We start from the raw sequence: 19,634 nt of genomic DNA, 5'->3' as shown, positions 1-19,634 counted from the left end.
CGTGGCTGAAAGAAACAGAGCTTTTATGAGCATATGAAAATCGAGCAGACGGGTTTGACTAGTTTATTGTTCCTTTTAGAATAACTTGTAGCTAATGGCAAATAGTGTCATATGTAATAATATGCAAACGCAAATTCATAATTACGTAAAAATGGTGAGCTTCCAGATTGTGTTCGTCCCTTTTCTGTTAGAACATGCCAATACCTCACCTTTCCCCTCACCCTCACCCCACCCCTCATCCACAGCCCACACCTCATCACACCTCACCCCCCCACAGCCCACCCCTCACCTCACCCACACCTCACCCCTCACACACACACCTCACCCCACCCCTCACCTCACCCACAGCCCACACCTCATCCACAGCCCACCCCTCACACACACACACCCCTCACCTCACCCACAGCCCACACCTCATCCACACCTTATCCACAGCCCACCCATCCCCTCACCCTCACCCACACCACACCCTCACCCACAGCCCACACCTCATCCACAGCACACCCATCCCCTCACCCTCACCTCACCCACAGCCCACACCTCATCCACAGCCCACCCATCCCCTCACCCTCACCCACACCTCACCCTCACCCCACACCTCATCCACAGCCCACACCTCACCCCACCCACAGCCCACCCCTCACACACACCCCAAACCTCATCCACAGCCCACACCTCACCCCACCCCTCACCTCACCCACAGCCCACCTCACCCCTAGCCCACACCTCACCCCACACCTCACCCCTAGCCCACACCTCACCACCCACAGCCCACACCTCACCCCACCCCTCACACACACACACCTCACCCCATCCACCCCTCACCCCTCACCCACAGCCCACACCACACACACCTCACCCCATCCACCCCTCACCCACACCACACACACCTCACCCACAGCCCACACCTCACCACCCCTCACCCACAGCCCACACCTCACCACCCCTCACCCACAGCCCACACACCTCACCCACAGCCCACACCTCACCACCCCTCACCCACAGCCCACACCTCACCACCCCTCACCCACAGCCCACACACCTCACCACCCCTCACCCACAGCCCACACACCTCACCCACAGCCCACACCTCACCACCCCTCACCCACAGCCCACACCTCACCACCCCTCACCCACAGCCCACACACCTCACCCACAGCCCACACCTCACCACCCCTCACCCACACCACACACACCTCACCCACAGCCCACACCTCACCCAGTATTCAGTATTGAATTGAGACCGTTTCAGAAGCAGTTAAAAGTCCCCCACAATAACGTGAACTAAAATAGATGCTCTTTTAGAATCCCTGTTGATCTTCAGGTCATTGATTTCTCTAATAAAGGAATGTTTCTGAGAACCTGATGTGAACACATTACTACAGATGGAAAGAAACCAACCAATTGTTTAAAAACAAACCTTTCTAGCAATTGTAAAAATATGAATTATTAATGACTTCTCTTTAATAACTAAAATGTATCCAGTCAAATGAACTTCGGGGCGACTAGCTAACTCCACCCACCATAAAATAAGGCATGTCACCGTTAGTTAGTTAGAAGAACAATAGATAGGATATAAACACAGATTGTTACCAGTTTCTGCACACTGATTGTTCTTACTACGTGGTTTGTTCAGTCTCTTTATTTCCCGATGACAGTATTGGGGGAAAACACACTACAAAGCAAGAACATTGGCGTCATGGCTGGCCTCCATATGGAAGATTTCTATTAAGACTCAGTGAAAAGCATGACACCACAAAGGACTGTCGAACCCAACCTTGTAAAAGACTAACAGGGACATGAGTAAATCAGCTGTAATGTCACTAAACTAAACAGGTTTGTTTGGCAATGCTGTGGTGTGTTTCTTGGTTTGGTGACCTTCTCATACAACAGTCTTAAGGATCAGAAATGTGAGGAGTGTCCGTCCACTTCCTGGACTGATCAGAATAGAAGTGAAGACTAGCCCATGTTGTGGCGGTTTCCATAACCTCTGCGATGAGCGTCTTTCCAGTCGTCCCAGTTTCTGGCTTTCAGCAGAGACTCCTCGTCATCATCGTCAGCCTTCTTCTCTTTATCTTCTTCTTCTCTCTCCTTTGCGTCGGTGTCCTCCTCCACAGCTGGCCTCGTGGGAATCCCCTGGTCAGGCATAGCTCCTCGTTTCCTGTGCTGTTCATACCAGTCGTCTACTGTCATGGTGGGGAGGCTGGGGTAACCAGCCCCGAACACTTGAGCCTGTGGATGAAACCAAGACATTCTGTCACACATTGTTGCACAGCAGGTTAAGGAGACTACAACCAGTGGTGCTTGGTATGTGGATTTGTACATGCCACGTTGGATGGAAGTTTACTGTTTTGATGGAACCCTATCCAGAGTTCCTGCTGGAGCGCTCTCTGCTCTTTAATCATCATGTCAGCTCCCTCACCTGCTTCACCTTCCAGTTTTATGCTTTTCTGTGATTTGTGTTGAACTGCTTCTGTGATGCTGAGTTATTACCACTGCTCTACCCTCTCAGTGTCTTTGAATGTGCACTGAGGGATGTGTTAGCTGCTCTTTGCTGACAGTCAGTGATTCTTCTTTTAGGTTAACGGCTGCAAAGATGAAGTGATTTATCAACATTAAGCCAATATGGGTTTATACATGTTGGCCGATTGATCGGTCTCTCTCTACTCTATGTGCTACTTCTGCAATCACCAGCAGCTCTTCTTGCTGGTTTTGGTCCAGTACCAGCTGGCCTGTCTCCCACCCAAAGTGTTACCTGAACAGCATCCTTGGTGAGAATGAAGGGTTTCATGGGAGGCCTGACTGGCTGAACTGGCTGCTTGGCGGCACCCTGCTTCAGCCCATCCATATTCTGGAGTATCTCCACCTCCTGGTCAATGCTCTCTATTTCCTCCAGACACACAGCGACCCATCTCCGGACATTCAGATTGTAGAAATCTCTGCTGACTTCATCGTCGGCCTGTCCGCTGTCCACAGCTCTCCGTACATCCAACAGTCTGGCTTCCAGCTCCTTCCTCTGGCGGTACCGCTCGATCTTAGCTTGTCTCTGTGCTGCCATGGAAACCAGGTCTGATGGGCAGGGTTGAGGCTGAAACAAGAAGCACGCATCACAACTCAGAGTATCACCAGATTCATGAGCAAACTCCGCTGCTAGTGACACTTCAGTAGACTCATCTATTAGAAGCCACACTCTCAAACAGCACTGCCATCTACTTCCTGCTGGGCTCTGCTCAGTCAGGTGGGGTTAGACGTAAAGTTACCGTTGATATGAACTGAACACTTCCTGCATGACCTTCACAATAAAAGTGTTTTGATATGAAGGCAGTGACAAAGGTGAATGACAGCATAGTCAGCACATATTCTCAAAGATCACTTGATGGTAAGCAGGTTATGGATGTGGGTATTATGGGGAGGGGGGCTCCTGCTGAACTCCGTACTTTTATTTTTAATCTCATAATAAATAGATATGGATTATAGTTCATTATTCAGCCTCTAGATGTCCCCTCTGTGACTTTTACTGACACAGTTGCTAATGTATCAGGAACACCTGGCTAAAATGAACCCGATCCAATAAAAAGCCCAACAGCAACACCTGGTACCTTCAGGGAGCTTCTGCTGTTCAGTGTGTGTGTTTAAAAGAGGTGCTCATTAAATGTCCAACTATGAAGACACACGAGGGGACAAATGTTGTCAATTTCAAAGACATTAAATTAAATCTTAAAATTGAAACTGAAAGATTGATCTGGAATCTTGAAAGACAAACTAAGATTGAGGATCAGCTAACATTAGCCAACTTGTTTTAGGCATTAGTTAAATGTTACCTTTTACCATAACATTAGCTTACATAGCATAATGTTAGCAATCCTTCTTGTTGTTATTTGCTGATGTATACAAGTCATATGTGTGTAAGGCTGGTTGATATATTTGATTTTTAACCCCGCGGTGTGTCCCATACGCCTCACGTTCATTCGTGACTACATACACCACCAACAGGCAGGATACGTGAGGCAGCAGCATGCGCACATGAACACGTATGACAACACGTAGATCTCAGACTTATGTCTGATAATGGAGCATTACAAATACAGATGAAGTTGTATTTGAAAAGGGACACACTCAATAGACTTCAGTTTGGGTTCAGATGCAGAACACTGCTATTCAGCCAGAGTGTGGAATGAAATGTACAGCGACAAACCAAATATTCTGTACATGCTTTTTCCCCGGCTCGCGTTGAAGGAAATTAAAACTGAACAAACGCTGGGTGTGTTTAGGGGTCTTGAAAGACCCCTAAACTGTGTTCTGTGTATTGCACATGGACAACGACAGTCGTCTCAGAGAAGTAGATCTTAAATGGTCCAGCCTCTACCTCTCCCACCAGGAGGCAGAACCGGGTACCACATCCCTAGTTGCTGGAAGCAAGACAATTAGAGCATGAGTTTAAAGAGAGGCTCAGTGCTGTGTTTCGCTTTTCTAAAGAAGTGACGGTGCGGTATCAAATGCGCTTACATGCATCGATGGAAATGCTGCACAAGCCGGAGATGATTTGCCCGACCTCTGTGATGTCCACCTTAAATGGGCCAGGAGTTCAAGACTCACCGTGTCCGGTCGACACCTTAGAGAGCCAGTGGAGAAGCATCAGCAGGCTCCTCAAGTGATCAACCATTGAAGCGTTCAAAGCTGCTGGAGCAAAGCAGTGTTGTCAGGCTTCAGCACTGGGTGACATCAGATTGTTCTCCCGGACAATATCAAATGTTCATGTTGAAAGAACATCGTCCCAAGTGACGCAGCTGAAAGATGAGACAGAATATCACCCAGGTCAACAGCTCCTTTCCAGCCTTCTGGATGTGCGCTTCTATACCCGATTTATTTTTCAATTTGAATTATTAATCTTAAAATGTATTTATTTCTTTATTTATGATTTATTTTATATTTCCTAATACATAAATATATGTGACATTTTATCAATAAGTTAATGCCTCCGTTTATGTTTAATATCATTTTGGTTCATTTAATGCCATATCAATTTATTAATGCGGTTTTGGTCCTCCATATTTCACAACTTTTAAGCAGGTTGCATTTTGGGGCTTTTCATGATTTGTGTTTTCAGTTGTTTGACTGCAGTCTTTGTGGGTTGCACAGCCTATTTATTTATCTTTGGTGATTTGATCATTTTAATTTATATCCTGTTTGTAATGGTTTTACAGTTCTACACTGGTTTTCTGATTATTAGACTGATGATTGAATTGGGCTGTTTTTATTCAATTATTAATTAGTAGTTGGGCATGAAACTGTAGATCTGGCCTACTGATGCTATTGGTGCTGCTGGTGATGATGCTGCTGCTGGTGGTGCTGATGATGCCGTTGGTGATGATGCTGATGATGCCGTTGGTGATAATGCTGCTGCTGGTGGTGCTGATGATGCTGCTGCTGCTGGTGGTAATGCTGCTGCTGGTGGTGCTGATGATGCCGTTGGTGATGATGCTGCTGCTGCTGGTGGTAATGCTGCTGCTGGTGGTGCTGATGATGCCGTTGGTGATGATGCTGCTGCTGCTGGTGGTAATGCTGCTGCTGGTGGTGCTGATGATGCCGTTGGTGGTGCTGATGCTGATGATGCCGTTGGTGGTGCTGATGATGCCGTTGGTGGTGCTGATGATGCCGTTGGTGGTGCTGATGATGCCGTTGGTGATGCTGCTGTTGGTGACTTAACAGTTCTGCTCCTACAACTAACATGCAAACAGCTACTGCTTCTTCTTCAATGGTTCATTCTAACATACACGTTATGCTGATTCTACGTTTCGACACATTATGCACAAAAACGTAGCAACCCAGTATCCTCGGCAAGTGATCGAATGGTAATGTTACCTAACGTTTGCACACATCACTTGTCACTTACCGTTACCTTGGCTGTAGACGATCCGCTTTCTGATGCCTCATCAGGACTTGCGTTTTCATTAGTCACGCGTGGCAGTTCAAAGTGTGATATGTCATACTCTTTACATCGCTTCAAGAAATCCATGAAGTAAGCCCGGGCTGTCTGGACTATCTCTAGTCGCTTGTCTCGGCTGGTCTGCTTCATGGTCAGGGCTCCACACAGAGCGGGCAGCAGCAGGTACTTCAGGTCGGCCGTGGCTATCTCCTCGAGCTCTTCATTGCGGCTGAACAGGTCGAGCAGGGCCACCATTCTGGACGCTTCTTCCAGCATACCGATACCGCGTTTAACTCGGACCTGGATACTGGTAGAGGCGAGGGGTTCGTTTGTACTGTCTACCTCCTCAAATATCTTCCACCCACGTTCAAGCAGGTCAGATAGTTTAGAAGGTTCCGCGGCTGAAACATCGTTGGTGTTTTCATATTCCGCCATCTTGTCGTAGTTTCCGGTTCCGTCTTCTTCGGTTATTTATTACGTAGAAGTGTCTCAAGGAGCTTTACTGCCCACTACAGGACAAACACTGAAACAACACTCGAAGGTCCAACAGTTTTAAACTCATAACATGTTCAATATACTGTAGGGTAGGCTATGTAAATGCTCAAATTGACTACAATTATATATGCGTTTACATTCGAGATGTCTGGACTACATCTGGTGTTCAGCAATTTTCTTAAATTGAAACTATAGTTGGAAAAGATTTTGCCTCATTGTGATTGCACAGTGCCAGCGGTTGATTCTTTGGAGAGACACATTCAACTTTGTGTTTTCTCTTCCAAGCAGTGCTTAAGGAGCTTTTCTCACATTACATCAGTAGAGTATTGGACAGGTGCATAATGACCACGGGACAACAGGAAGTGTGAATAGTCTGCTCCAATTCCATTTTAACACAACAGTTCACTGCAGACCTACTACAGGTGAAAAGAAAAAATGGTTAATTATACAAAGTGCATGTCAAAAATGAATTACTGTTAAGTTACTTAATAAATCCAAAAACAGCTTAAAGGGCCAGTGTGGAGCATTTTGGGTAATGGACTATAATGTTCAGAACTATGTTTCCATTAGTGTATAATCAGCAGAAACTAAGGAGATAAAAATGAGTCCTTCATATCTCCATCGGGAGCAGGTTCTCTTCAGAGCTATGCTATATGTTAGCACGTTACTGCTAACATATAGCTACTGAGAGGAGCGAGAGGAGCGAGAGCTCTTCAGACACCGCTCTCTGTAACCTCACTGCGAGACACACCGTCCCTTTAATTATAGCAGAGGTGAGTTGATGTAAATAAAACAAACTCTTTTTAATTCTTCATTCATCAGTTGTTTCTACAAATTGCAATTTCTCATTTGGAAAATGAATTGGGGCATCTAGTAAACTTCATAAAACACCCATTGCTCCACCTACTGCTGCCTATAATTGAACCTGATTCAAGGATATTAATACATTTCTGCATTCTACTACTGTATTTTATTTCTTACACTGCTTTTTAGTGTTTTAATGACTGATTTTAATGTTTCAATCAGTTCTTAAATCTCATTTTCTTTTGCCTTGTGTTTTGATGCTTTTATGTGAAGCACTTTGAACTACCTTGTTGTTGAAATGTGCTATACTAATAAACTTGCCTTAAGATTTATTCAAATCATTTGACAGTGAATGAATATTATTCAGACAGCCCAGTGGCTCAGTGTAAGGCACACAGAGTAGCTGCAGGATTTTAGTGAAAATCTTTTCTTTAAAAGATGACCTCAGTGTTAACCAACACAGAAGCAAAGGACAGCATGTATATTGTGAAGTATTTCTATTTGGTTAGCATGAAATCACTCTTTACGTACCTTTGGTCTAAATACTACAGGTACCATGAGCATAGTGGGGCACTGCTACTTGATGGTAGACAGGAGCACACACACACCAATATTAGGAAGCTGATTGTTGCAAACCAGCCAATAAGATGGAGGACCAACCAAGCAAAGCAGCAACTGCCCCATATTTACGGGCCGGTTTCATGCTCTTAATGAGCTGCAGCGGAGCGATTAGCTCTCATCTTGTGTGGTGCCTCGTTCAACAAGACAGGTTGGGAAGTTAGATGAGAAGGAGATTTACAAGTATTAACACCTTCACTGGTACTTCATGTTTAATGACATTAGCACACTGCAGAGTCACGAGCAATGGGAGCTAACGGGTACTCGGCTCATTGCAGCCCAGGACTCACTGAAGAGTTAAACAGACCATGACTGAGAATATTCAAGCCAACCTCCCCCTCACATGAACAGAGCGCTCTACAGGACAGAGCGCCGGCATGGCAGTACTGGAGCAACTGATCTGTGAGCCTGGTGATCGGAGGTTTCTTACTTTCTTGGGAGTTCTCAAGTTTTTATAAACTCATTGACGCCAAGCTGCTTTGATTAGTTTTACTGCTTCAAGTGGAAAATAGAACTCTATCCTATACATGCATTTGTTTGTTTACCTCACAGGTATCATGCTCCAGTGATGCAACTAGCCAATCACTGCCAAGAAAGGAACAAAAACAATTATAGAATGTGCTACTAATTAATAGGAAAATGTGTTCAATTGACTGTCCATGTGCTTGTATAACACAGGTGAGCTTACAATTCAACATAAATGGAGAATAAAGTTTCCAGTAATAAATACATGTTTAATTGTGTCAATCAACAGTTGCTTCTGAACTCCACCTCCTTTACTTATAGGCCCTCTTTAGATTGGTTGAGTCTTAAAAAGTTCAATAAATGAGTAGATAGTGATTTTGTGTACTGTTTATATATATTTTCCCTACATTTAGTGCCAGAAAACTTCGTTAGGATATTACAAGACCCGTATAAGATGTTACCAAAATGAAACCCTGGATGAGTGAAATACAGCTGGCTACAGCATGAATATCATATGCTGGTTCATATGCCACTCACAAACAAACAGAACAGAGCCCATCTCTGCCTCACACAGAAAGATACAGATGTGTGTCCCGTAGCAGCTGGACTAGAAGAACATTCCAAAGTTCTCATGTAGAAAACACCTTTTGGCACAAGACAGTTTACAATGCACACTGGTGATGGCTCTGTTGTTGGCAATTGAATTGCTTTCTGAGTCTTTGTAAAGGAAGGCACAGTGTGTGTGTGTGTGTGTGCGCACTGACACACGTTTGGCTCAACAGATTAGAAGACGAAGCAAAGAGAAATGTGGCGTTGTCGTGGGCAGCACCCTGCTGGCTGACAGCACTTTGGGGAGCTTCCTGTTCATACTTGCTGTGAAGCTGGAGGATGCTGGTCAGCATTAACTCATCAGGAAGCTGCACCAGAGACAAGAGGATGTTAAGTCAACGGAGCAGCCATTACATCAGCCAATGGAAGCAGGTCTCCCTGTCCCTACCTGTATGGGTATCCATGGTACTTTGCTCTGAAGACGGACAGCAGCCAGCTGAAGAACAGCATCACCAGACCAATACCTGCTACACACATGACTGACACACACACACACACACACACACACACACACACACACACACACACACACACACACACACACACACACACACACACACACACACACACACACACACACACACACACACACACACACACACACACACACACACACACACACACACACGTTTGGCTACATATATAGTACATTCCTGCGCTTGTGTTGATGAATGGACATGCATGCTTGTCTATTCATATTCAGCAAGGTCCTCAGCATTTTCAACATTAGTGATAAACTGTCAGAAGTCACTACAGAGCCCAAAGATATACTGGAATACTTCCATTAAGTCAAACGTTCTCATCATTAATGGCTAAGTTTACCAGAACCTCCTACAAGTACCACGAGCTACAGAACCTCCTACAAGTACCACGAGCTACAGAAATACTACAAGTACCACGAGCTACAGAACCTCCTACAAGTACCACGAGCTACAGAAATACTACAAGTACCACGAGCTACAGAAATACTACAAGTACCACGAGCTACAGAACCTCCTACAAGTACCACGAGCTACAGAAATACTACAAGTACCACGAGCTACAGAAATACTACAAGTACCACGAGCTACAGAAATACTACAAGTACCACGAGCTACAGAACCTCCTACAAGTACCACGAGCTACAGAAATACTACAAGTACCACGAGCTACAGAAATACTACAAGTACCACGAGCTACAGAAATACTACAAGTACCACGAGCTACAGAACCTCCTACAAGTACCACGAGCTACAGAAATACTACAAGTACCACGAGCTACAGAAATACTACAAGTACCACGAGCTACAGAAATACTACAAGTACCACGAGCTACAGAACCTCCTACAAGTACCACGAGCTACAGAAATACTACAAGTACCACGAGCTACAGAAATACTACAAGTACCACGAGCTACAGAAATACTACAAGTACCACGAGCTACAGAAATACTACAAGTACCACGAGCTACAGAAATACTACAAGTACCACGAGCTACAGAACCTCCTACAAGTACCACGAGCTACAGAAATACTACAAGTACCACGAGCTACAGAAATACTACAAGTACCACGAGCTACAGAAATACTACAAGTACCACGAGCTACAGAACCTCCTACAAGTACCATGAGCTACAGAAATACTACAAGTACCACGAGCTACAGAACCTCCTACAAGTACCACGAGCTACAGAAATACTACAAGTACCACGAGCTACAGAAATACTACAAGTACCACGAGCTACAGAACCTCCTACAAGTACCACGAGCTACAGAAATACTACAAGTACCACGAGCTACAGAACCTCCTACAAGTACCACGAGCTACAGAAATACTACAAGTACCACGAGCTACAGAAATACTACAAGTACCACGAGCTACAGAACCTCCTACAAGTACCACGAGCTACAGAAATACTACAAGTACCACGAGCTACTACAAGTACCACGAGCTACAGAAATACGACAAGTACCACGAGCTACTACAAGTACCACGAGCTACAGAAATACGACAAGTACCACGAGCTACAGAACCTCCTACAAGTACCACGAGCTACAGAAATACTACAAGTACCACGAGCTACTACAAGTACCACGAGCTACAGAAATACTACAAGTACCACGAGCTACTACAAGTACCACGAGCTACAGAAATACGACAAGTACCACGAGCTACTACAAGTACCACGAGCTACAGAAATACTACAAGTACCACGAGCTACAGAACCTCCTACAAGTACCACGAGCTACAGAAATACTACAAGTACCACGAGCTACTACAAGTACCACGAGCTACAGAAATACTACAAGTACCACGAGCTACTACAAGTACCACGAGCTACAGAAATACGACAAGTACCACGAGCTACAGAACCTCCTACAAGTACCACGAGCTACATAAATACTACAAGTACCACGAGCTACAGAACCTCCTACAAGTACCACGAGCTACAGAAATACTACAAGTACCACGAGCTACAGAAATACTACAAGTACCACGAGCTACAGAAATACTACAAGTACCACGAGCTACAGAACCTCCTACAAGTACCACGAGCTACAGAAATACTACAAGTACCACGAGCTACAGAAATACTACAAGTACCACGAGCTACAGAAATACTACAAGTACCACGAGCTACAGAACCTCCTACAAGTACCACGAGCTACAGAAATACTACAAGTACCACGAGCTACAGAAATACTACAAGTACCACGAGCTACAGAACCGCCTACAAGTACCACGAGCTACAGAAATACTACAAGTACCACGAGCTACAGAAATACTACAAGTACCACGAGCTACAGAACCTCCTACAAGTACCACGAGCTACAGAAATACTACAAGTACCACGAGCTACAGAGATACTACCACATGGAGACTGGAAGGCTGCTTTTATACTGACAACATATTCTCATGCAACTCGCTAAATGAAGGCTTTATTTTGACCAAACCACAGTTGGCGATTGTTGAAACAGCTTCATTTAGTTCTGTGTGTTTTAAGATGACTTCAGAAGGTCTTACTCGTACTTTCTTTCACAACATTTGGAGCTTTTGGTTTATCTGCTGCTGATATAATGGTATGGTGGCCTCGCCCAAACTGTTCCAGTAAACACTTGGACATTTAAACATTGATGTAGAGTATGAGTCTGTGTGCACATACTCTTCCTCTTTCCAATGTCAATGTCAGAGGTAGCGGCCTCACACAGCAGCACCATTCCCATGGTAACAGCAGCATCTGAGCGCAGGGTCAAGGTTTAGACAACGAATGCATGCGATGCCTAACGTTCACTCAGCCTACTCTTGTACAAATCACAGAACAGTGCAACCGGATCAGAGCCGACACTCTGGGTTAGTTTAGATTGTCAAAGAGTAAGAGTTTAAAGGATACTGAAGAGGAGGACGATGTGCGTCTCAGCCACAAACTGGGCCTGACTGCTGCCGTGGATGTAGCTCTGAAAACACACACACAGTTAAACACCATTCTGATACTCAGTTCACATATGCCCATGGGGATGCAGATAGAATGTGAATAGTGTGTTTCTGTCTTACCACTTGACCGGTGCTGGGGTTCTTGTGTGCATAAGGTGGTCCTCTGATGTGGTTCCACATCTGGCCTGAAGTCATGATCAGAACAAAGCACTGAAACAGACAAAAAACAAGACCGACATAATCATCAGCATATATTCATTCATAGGAACTGGGCTGAGAGACTTTCCATCCACAAACGTGACATTCTGTTATATAGATCATAACTTCAGGCCTTGTTGTACTTGCTACTATTACCCTTCTCAAACCAGGTACTTATAAAGGTCAGTACTTGAAGTGGGTTGATACTCACCTGTAGCAGCACCAGCACTTCTACATGTTACTCTTTGGTGTACCAGGACGTTTTTACAACATGCTGGTACCCTCCTCTGCCCTCTCCATATTGTGTTCGCTAAGTGATTCATAATGAATACATCAATAAATACAGCACAGAACCGCAGACGGTGCCAGTGGGTCGGATCCCACGCAAAATCAGATGAAATCAGGCAGGTTCCCCAGAAAATCTTATAAGTACCTGGGTGTTCACTTGTACAACAAACTGGACTGACCACATACACTTTACAAAAAGCGTCAGAGCAGACTCTATCTGCTGAGGAGACTCAGGACTTTTGGAGTGCAGGGAGCTCTCCTGAGGACCTTCTTCTTCTGTGGTGGCATCAGCCATCTTCTAAGGAGTGGTCTGCTGGGGCAGCAGCATCTCGACAGCCGACGGGAAGAGACTGAACAAACTTATCAAGAAGGCAGCAGTGTGCTGGGGTGTCCACTGGATACGGTGGAGGTGGTGGGAGACAGGAGGATCCTGATGAACAACACCTCCCACCCCATGCAGGACGCCCTGGCAGCTCTGTGCAGCTCCTTCAGCCACCGGCTGATTCACACACCATATAGACATGTATATGTATATATGGTGTGTGAAGCAGAGGTACCGCAGGTCCTTCCTTCCTGCTGCTGTCAGGCTGCACAACCAGCTGTGCTCCCAGTAGACACACAACACTAAACACACTGTGCAATAAAAATACTCTGTCTGTATATATAATATTTTAGTATTTTAGTTCTTTAGTTGTACTTAGTTACTGTGGATTTTGTACTTTTAGACTTAGTTGATACTCTTACTGTTTCTTACTTATTTACATTACTTGTTGCTCTTGTTTTTTACTCTGTATCTTGTTACACTGTCCACTCTGCTGCTGTGATCCTGTGAATTTCCCCACTGCGGGACTAACAAAGGATTATCTTATCTCTTAAACTCTTCAGCTCAGACTCCATCGGGGCCACCAGTGGCACACAGCCTGCCGAGGACAGACCCAGATCAGGCTTCACTGTAGCCTTCAACCTGCAGTCGGAAGCTCCGGCGGGAGGAGGAGAGCTCTGCATCTGGCAGCAGCGTCACCTCCTCCAGGAGCAGAGTTACGTCTGGCTGCTCCGCTGGGAGCCAACACCGACACCATGGTGCCGGAGACCCAGACTGTGTTTCTGGCCCTGCTGGAGGGAAGGGAGGCACGAGGCACTACTTATTGTCCATGTTAGTCCGTTGGACGAAGATACCGAAAACCGCTGCTTTGTTTGTTGCCCACAGGAGTGTCTGAGCTCTCTGGCTGAGACACTTTAAGGTCGGAGCAGTCTACTTCCTACTCTTAAAAGCTTGGTGGACAGTAACCTCCATGTATTCATTTGGTGGTGGTGTGTGTGTGTGTGTGTGTGTGTGCTGGCTGTTATTACCAGTGCAGAGAAGGCCCAGACATTCTTGTTAAAGAGAAACTCCAAATTGTGCCTTCTCAAATACGCCAGCCCTCCGATCACAGCCAGGAGGAAGCCCAGCAGCAGAGGCCCTGCGTAGTTGGGAGGACGAATGACACGGATCTGAAAAACAGACAAACATGTCTATAGTCTTCAGAGAGTGTGATTGTTAAGTTCAGAGACGAGGTTATTGGATTATTTAGTCATAGCAAACACAATGACGGATCACATAACAGCATGTTCTGCAATTACCTGCACATCAGTCCTGTCTGCCACCCACCTGGCCAGCTGCTCAGCCGCAAAGCCTCTGACCTGCAGCTCATAGGTATCCGTCTTACGAGGTTTCCCTTTGGCTGGGAAGTGGAGGAAGGTCGGAGCAGAATTCATACTAAGCTGCAACACAAACACAGAAAATACCATCAAACAGGACCCATAGACATGCAGTGTGAGATGTTAGAGTGATGGAGCCCATGGCCAGTTGGGGGTTCGGTGCCTTGCTCTAGGGCACCTCTGCAGTGCCCAGGAGGAGAACTGGCACTTCCTGTCCACACTTTCCAAAGCCAAGTCCCCACAGACTGAAGGTCTGCAGTCGAAGCAAACACTAAAGCAGCTCACTTTGCTGACTAGCTCTCCTAATGTGGAGAGAGAATCAGCCGGTCCGATGTCTGGTGCGACACGCTGCTTTTGTTTCGGTGTCAATGAATGGATGGCAAACTGTTAGAAAACTAAAGGCATAACTTCCGTCTTGGTGAACCAGAAAATGTCTCACCATCTGAAAGACATCTGATCCTTCATCAAAGTCGACAGCCGCAAAGAAGACTTTGTTAGTGAAGGCAGAGGAATAACGCCAGGCGTTAGCCAGCACCTGGAACTCCTCATCAGCTTGTCTGAAATGAAAAGATGCATTTCAATTCACAGATAAGAATTCAAATAACAGCAAAGCCTATTGCTTGTGCTACTTACTTGCAGACCCCACACTGTCTCTGTGGCTGCAGTGCCGTGAACATGATGACCACCGAGTAGTTCCTGGGAGGAGCCTTCACAAAGCGACGGAACTTCTCTCCATTCATCCGGATCACTGAACGCTTGGAGGCCCACTCCATCATCTGAGTCACCTTCTCTGACATCAGAGTCTACAGACACACAGACACACAGACAGCTACTGGTGATGGATGCAACAGCAGTAGAGCAGAGAGAAAGGCTAGCAGCCATCGTGACAGTACTTTAGATCAGGGTGCACATTACATCCAAGACGGAACAATACAAACTGAGATGTCGTGTAAAATACATTCAAACTCCTAATAAATACAATTTAAATCCAGATAGTTGATTCACCCCTTGGGTAACATTTGGAAGCAAGCTGGTTTGCAAATTCAAAATCACATAAACATAAGAAGAATGCAGCAATACAAACTATACTCATGTAAAGAGTTAACAAGTGTTAAAGGAGCTGGCCAATCCACAGGTGACCAGCAGTGTTCAATACTAAAGAACAAATGCATTTCTCAATCTATACGTGTAGAGCTCCTTTGTAGTTTAATTTTGTTCTTCACATCATGTGAACAGACTCTTTTAACAATATGATAGAGAACACCTTTTGTACATCTTCACAGGGTATTTTGTGGAAAATAAATGTCCTTTTCATTTAGTACGCCTATGTTTCTTCCATTGTTGTCCTGGTCTCAGAGCCGGGCTGTGACAGTGCATATGAAGGAGTTAACTCAGCACACCGTTACCTTGCATGTTCACAAATGCAGCCTCTGGAGTAAAAAGCCTGATCCATCTTTTCAGCAAGACTTCTTGTAAAGTGGACACAGTGATACGTGTGCACGCCATTATGGGTTATACTGTTGGGGGCGTTTACACTGAGATAAAGAATGTTTGATCGGTCTATATAATGTAAATGGTAAATGGACTTGTAGTTGTATAGCGCTTTCCTAGTCCTATGACCACTCAAAGCGCTTTAATACTACATGTGCCACCAGTCCATCAGGACTATATAACCATTCATACACCCGGGCTATTGGGGTTTGATGCCCTCTGATTGAAGGACGACCCGTTCGACCACTGATCCACAGTCGCATGTCCACATCATGTGATGATCCTCACGATTTAGAAAATATGAATGATTGCTGGTAAGAGTAATGAAGTTTAAGTCTTATTCCTGATGCAGACTGGCCTGATTTTCTATTGGAGGCTTTTCTCTGACAGTTTCACTTCCTGAATATTCAAATGATGGGGTAAGGTACCACTGGACAATTCCCATTGTTATATTCTATGCAGTGGAGGACTAACTTTTATCAATGCGACTTATATTTATATATAATAAAAACAGACTTGAATGAAGCTATCTTATTGAGAAAAAGAGAATCAGCAGATGTTAGTGTACATCTGGCAGAGAGTACCATTGTAGGTAGTAGACAGGAAGTACTAGTCGGAGCAGTCTGCACTTCCTGCACGGCTCCTGCTTGCTGCCGTGTTAGTTAGCTAACGTTGAGTGCGTCTTTAAAAGTGTCTCCACTCTCTGGATTTCAGACGTGTGGTGTAACAACAAGTCTACAACCACTGCTAGCATCAGTGTCGAGAAAAATGAAATTAGTTGTAAACTAATTATTTACTCAACGTTAGTGCCACACACAACCACACGTTAACGTTAGCTCATTTCTGGTTGCTGTTAGCTTAGCTTTAGACTGACACGGACGAGACAACTTCAGAAATATTTCGCCCAAAGTCTGTCCACTTTCTGCGCGTTATGATATTGAAGGCATGTTACCTCTTTCTTCTTCTGTGCGCCAGCAAGGTCATTGTAGAAAATAAAGAGGAGAAACAGCGAGATGAAAAGTTTTCCAAACATTCTGCAACACTGTTCACACTGCTGCCGACCACACACACACACCTTCTGTCAACCTCCTATTGGTCACCTCTCAGCCAATCACCGTCAATTGTGATTCCGTTTTGCTTTTTTTTTTTTTTCAACTTTATTGAGAAAACGTAATACACCGATTACATTGCCTAAACCGCATGTTCCAGTTCTTCATTATAAAAGTTGTAGTAAATATATTTCATAGGATAAGAATAACAACAAAATATAGGGGAGGGAAAAATAAAAAATAATCTTTTTGACTTAGCTAAATGAATAAGTGAGTCAATTTGAAATGTAACAATGTAATAGTTTTGTCCAATTTAAAATGTTTGAAAATTAAAATTGGTATCTTTTAAAATATAAAAGAAGGGTAGTCTGTTAAATCATATTACTTTGTGGATGTATTTTTACAAAGATATTAATCAAGTTACTTATGTAAGTTCATCAGCAGGAAAACTGGGATTGTTAAAAATGAGTAATACATGAATATTTGTTCATGTATCTTTTTTTAAAGGTTCTGTAGGCTAATATCAAACAAAAAAGTAGGCCTACTGTAGCATAAGAACTATTCACTAACACACATCATTATGTTCCCCTTCACAATAACAATCAGTTCATCTGTTGTTTAGAGTCGGGAAGAAATGACAGATATTAGCTTTAGCAGGGTGCCTGTGTACATTCTTAAATACAAACTCCTCGATCAGTCTTCTTCTTCTTCTTCTTCTTCTTCTTTGAGATTTTGCGAGAAAGGGCAAGCTCAAATCGTGGCAGCGGCAGCTAGTAGAGGCACTTCCTGTTGCAAGTTCAGCTGCCACTAGCTTCTTGTGGCACCTGCCAGTGATTCGGAGCGGATTCCGCAGTAGTTTAGCCTTTATTTGTAGTTATTTGACATTATGTGACAATACATTAAGGTCATTGAAGGCATGACTGTTGGTAGTTGTAATTGGTTTAGTAAAAAAAGGCCGAATTGTAATAGTATGGCTACTCGTTTTTATTAACAAGCTAATGCGGGCTAACTTCAGTTGGTACTTGTTGCCCATGGCAACGATAAACAGCAGACTAAAGGAATGCAAATTGTAAATATGAATGATATGCATTGTACTGTTTAGAGTGATAGCAAAATGATATTAGCAGTGGGCGTCAGCAGGGCCATGGCGGGAGGAAGGACCAGGATCCAGATAATACCACGATCCATGGAAACCTGGGAGGCGAGAAAGAACAAAGACTCCAGGGAAGAAGCAAAATTAGTAATGAGCATGAATGAGACATGAATTCATACAGAAGGAGAGAGAGAAGAGGAGAGATGAGCTCAGTGTATCCTAGGAAATCCCCCGGCAGTTTTGGCCTATAGCAGCTTATCTAGGGGCTGGTCCAAGGCAAACCTGAGCCAGTCCTAACTATAAACCTGAGCCAGCCCTAACTATAAACCTGAGCCAGCCCTAACTATAAACCTGAACCAGCCCTAGCTATAAACCTGAACCAGCCCTAACTATAAACCTGAGCCAGCCCTAACTATGAACCTGAGTCAGCCCTAACTATAAACCTGAGCCAGCCCTAACTATGAACCTGAGTCAGCCCTAACTATAAACCTGAGCCAGCCCTAACTATGAACCTGAGTCAGCCCTAACTATAAACCTGAACCAGCCCTAACTATGAACCTGAGTCAGCCCTAACTATAAACCTGAACCAGCCCTAGCTATAAACCTGAGTCAGCCCTAACTATGAACCTGAACCAGCCCTAACTATGAACCTGAGTCAGCCCTAACTATAAACCTGAACCAGCCCTAGCTATAAACCTGAACCAGCCCTAACTATAAACCTGAGTCAGCCCTAACTATAAACCTGAACCAGCCCTAACTATGAACCTGAGTCAGCCCTAACTATAAACCTGAACCAGCCCTAGCTATAAACCTGAACCAGCCCTAACTATAAACCTGAGCCAGCCCTAACTATGAACCTGAGTCAGCCCTAACTATAAACCTGAGCCAGCCCTAACTATAAACCTGAGCCAGCCCTAACTATGAACCTGAGTCAGCCCTAACTATAAACCTGAGCCAGCCCTAACTATAAACCTGAGCCAGCCCTAACTATGAACCTGAGTCAGCCCTAACTATAAACCTGAGCCAGCCCTAACTATAAACCTGAGCCAACCCTAACTATAAACCTGAGCCAGCCCTAACTATAAGACTGAGCCAACCCTAACTATAAACCTGAACCAACCCTAACTATAAACCTGAGCCAGCCCTAACTATAAGACTGAGCCAGCCCTAACTATAAGACTGAGCCAGCCCTAACTATAAACCTGAGCCAGCCCTAACTATAAACCTGAACCAGCCCTAACTATAAGGGTTATCAAAGAGGAAAGTCTTAAGCCAACTCCTAAATGTGGTGAGTGTGTCTGCCCCCCGGACTGAAACGGGAAGCTGGTTCCACAGGAGAGGAGCTTGATAACTGAAGACTCTGGCTCCCATCCTACTTTTTAAGACTCTAGGAACCACAGGTAACCCTGAATATAGGGAGCGTAGCTCTCTAGTGGGGTAATATGGTACTATAAGCTCTTTAAGATATGATGGTGTCTGACCAATTAG

The 19,634-nt window shown here is 44.7% G+C and overlaps 2 protein-coding genes across 3 annotated transcripts; both read right to left on the bottom strand.

The window, feature by feature from the left end:
- Positions 1-1,627: 1,627 nt before the first annotated feature.
- igbp1 (immunoglobulin (CD79A) binding protein 1) lies at positions 1,628-7,062 on the bottom strand. Of its 2 annotated transcripts, none has more exons than XM_076092078.1 (3): positions 5,894-7,062; positions 2,756-3,088; positions 1,628-2,232 (listed from the first exon to the last, which is right to left on the bottom strand). In XM_076092078.1, the coding sequence occupies exons 1-3, from the start codon at positions 6,359-6,361 to the stop codon at positions 1,960-1,962; spliced, it is 1,074 nt and encodes a 357-aa protein (XP_075948193.1). In that variant the 5' UTR covers positions 6,362-7,062; the 3' UTR covers positions 1,628-1,959. The 2 variants fall into 2 exon arrangements, with proteins under 2 accessions (XP_075948193.1, XP_075948194.1); XM_076092079.1 differs by having other exon boundaries at positions 5,900-7,062.
- A 1,494-nt stretch (positions 7,063-8,556) lies between these two features.
- Positions 8,557-18,663, bottom strand: magt1 (magnesium transporter 1). Its single transcript, XM_076092080.1, has 10 exons — positions 16,957-18,663; positions 15,147-15,316; positions 14,953-15,070; positions 14,436-14,576; positions 14,166-14,306; positions 12,450-12,539; positions 12,289-12,352; positions 12,061-12,135; positions 9,306-9,396; positions 8,557-9,225 (listed from the first exon to the last, which is right to left on the bottom strand). The coding sequence occupies exons 1-10, from the start codon at positions 17,035-17,037 to the stop codon at positions 9,210-9,212; spliced, it is 987 nt and encodes a 328-aa protein (XP_075948195.1). The 5' UTR covers positions 17,038-18,663; the 3' UTR covers positions 8,557-9,209.
- Between the last annotated feature and the right edge of the window lie 971 nt (positions 18,664-19,634).

Source organism: Anarhichas minor, unplaced genomic scaffold (genome assembly GCF_050575085.1).
Source record: "Anarhichas minor isolate MPS153535 unplaced genomic scaffold, ASM5057508v1 ptg000015l, whole genome shotgun sequence".
Taxonomy (NCBI): domain Eukaryota; kingdom Metazoa; phylum Chordata; class Actinopteri; order Perciformes; family Anarhichadidae; genus Anarhichas; species Anarhichas minor.
The sequence above is the reverse complement of the archived record's forward strand: the minus strand, read 5'-3'. Positions and strand labels throughout refer to the sequence as shown.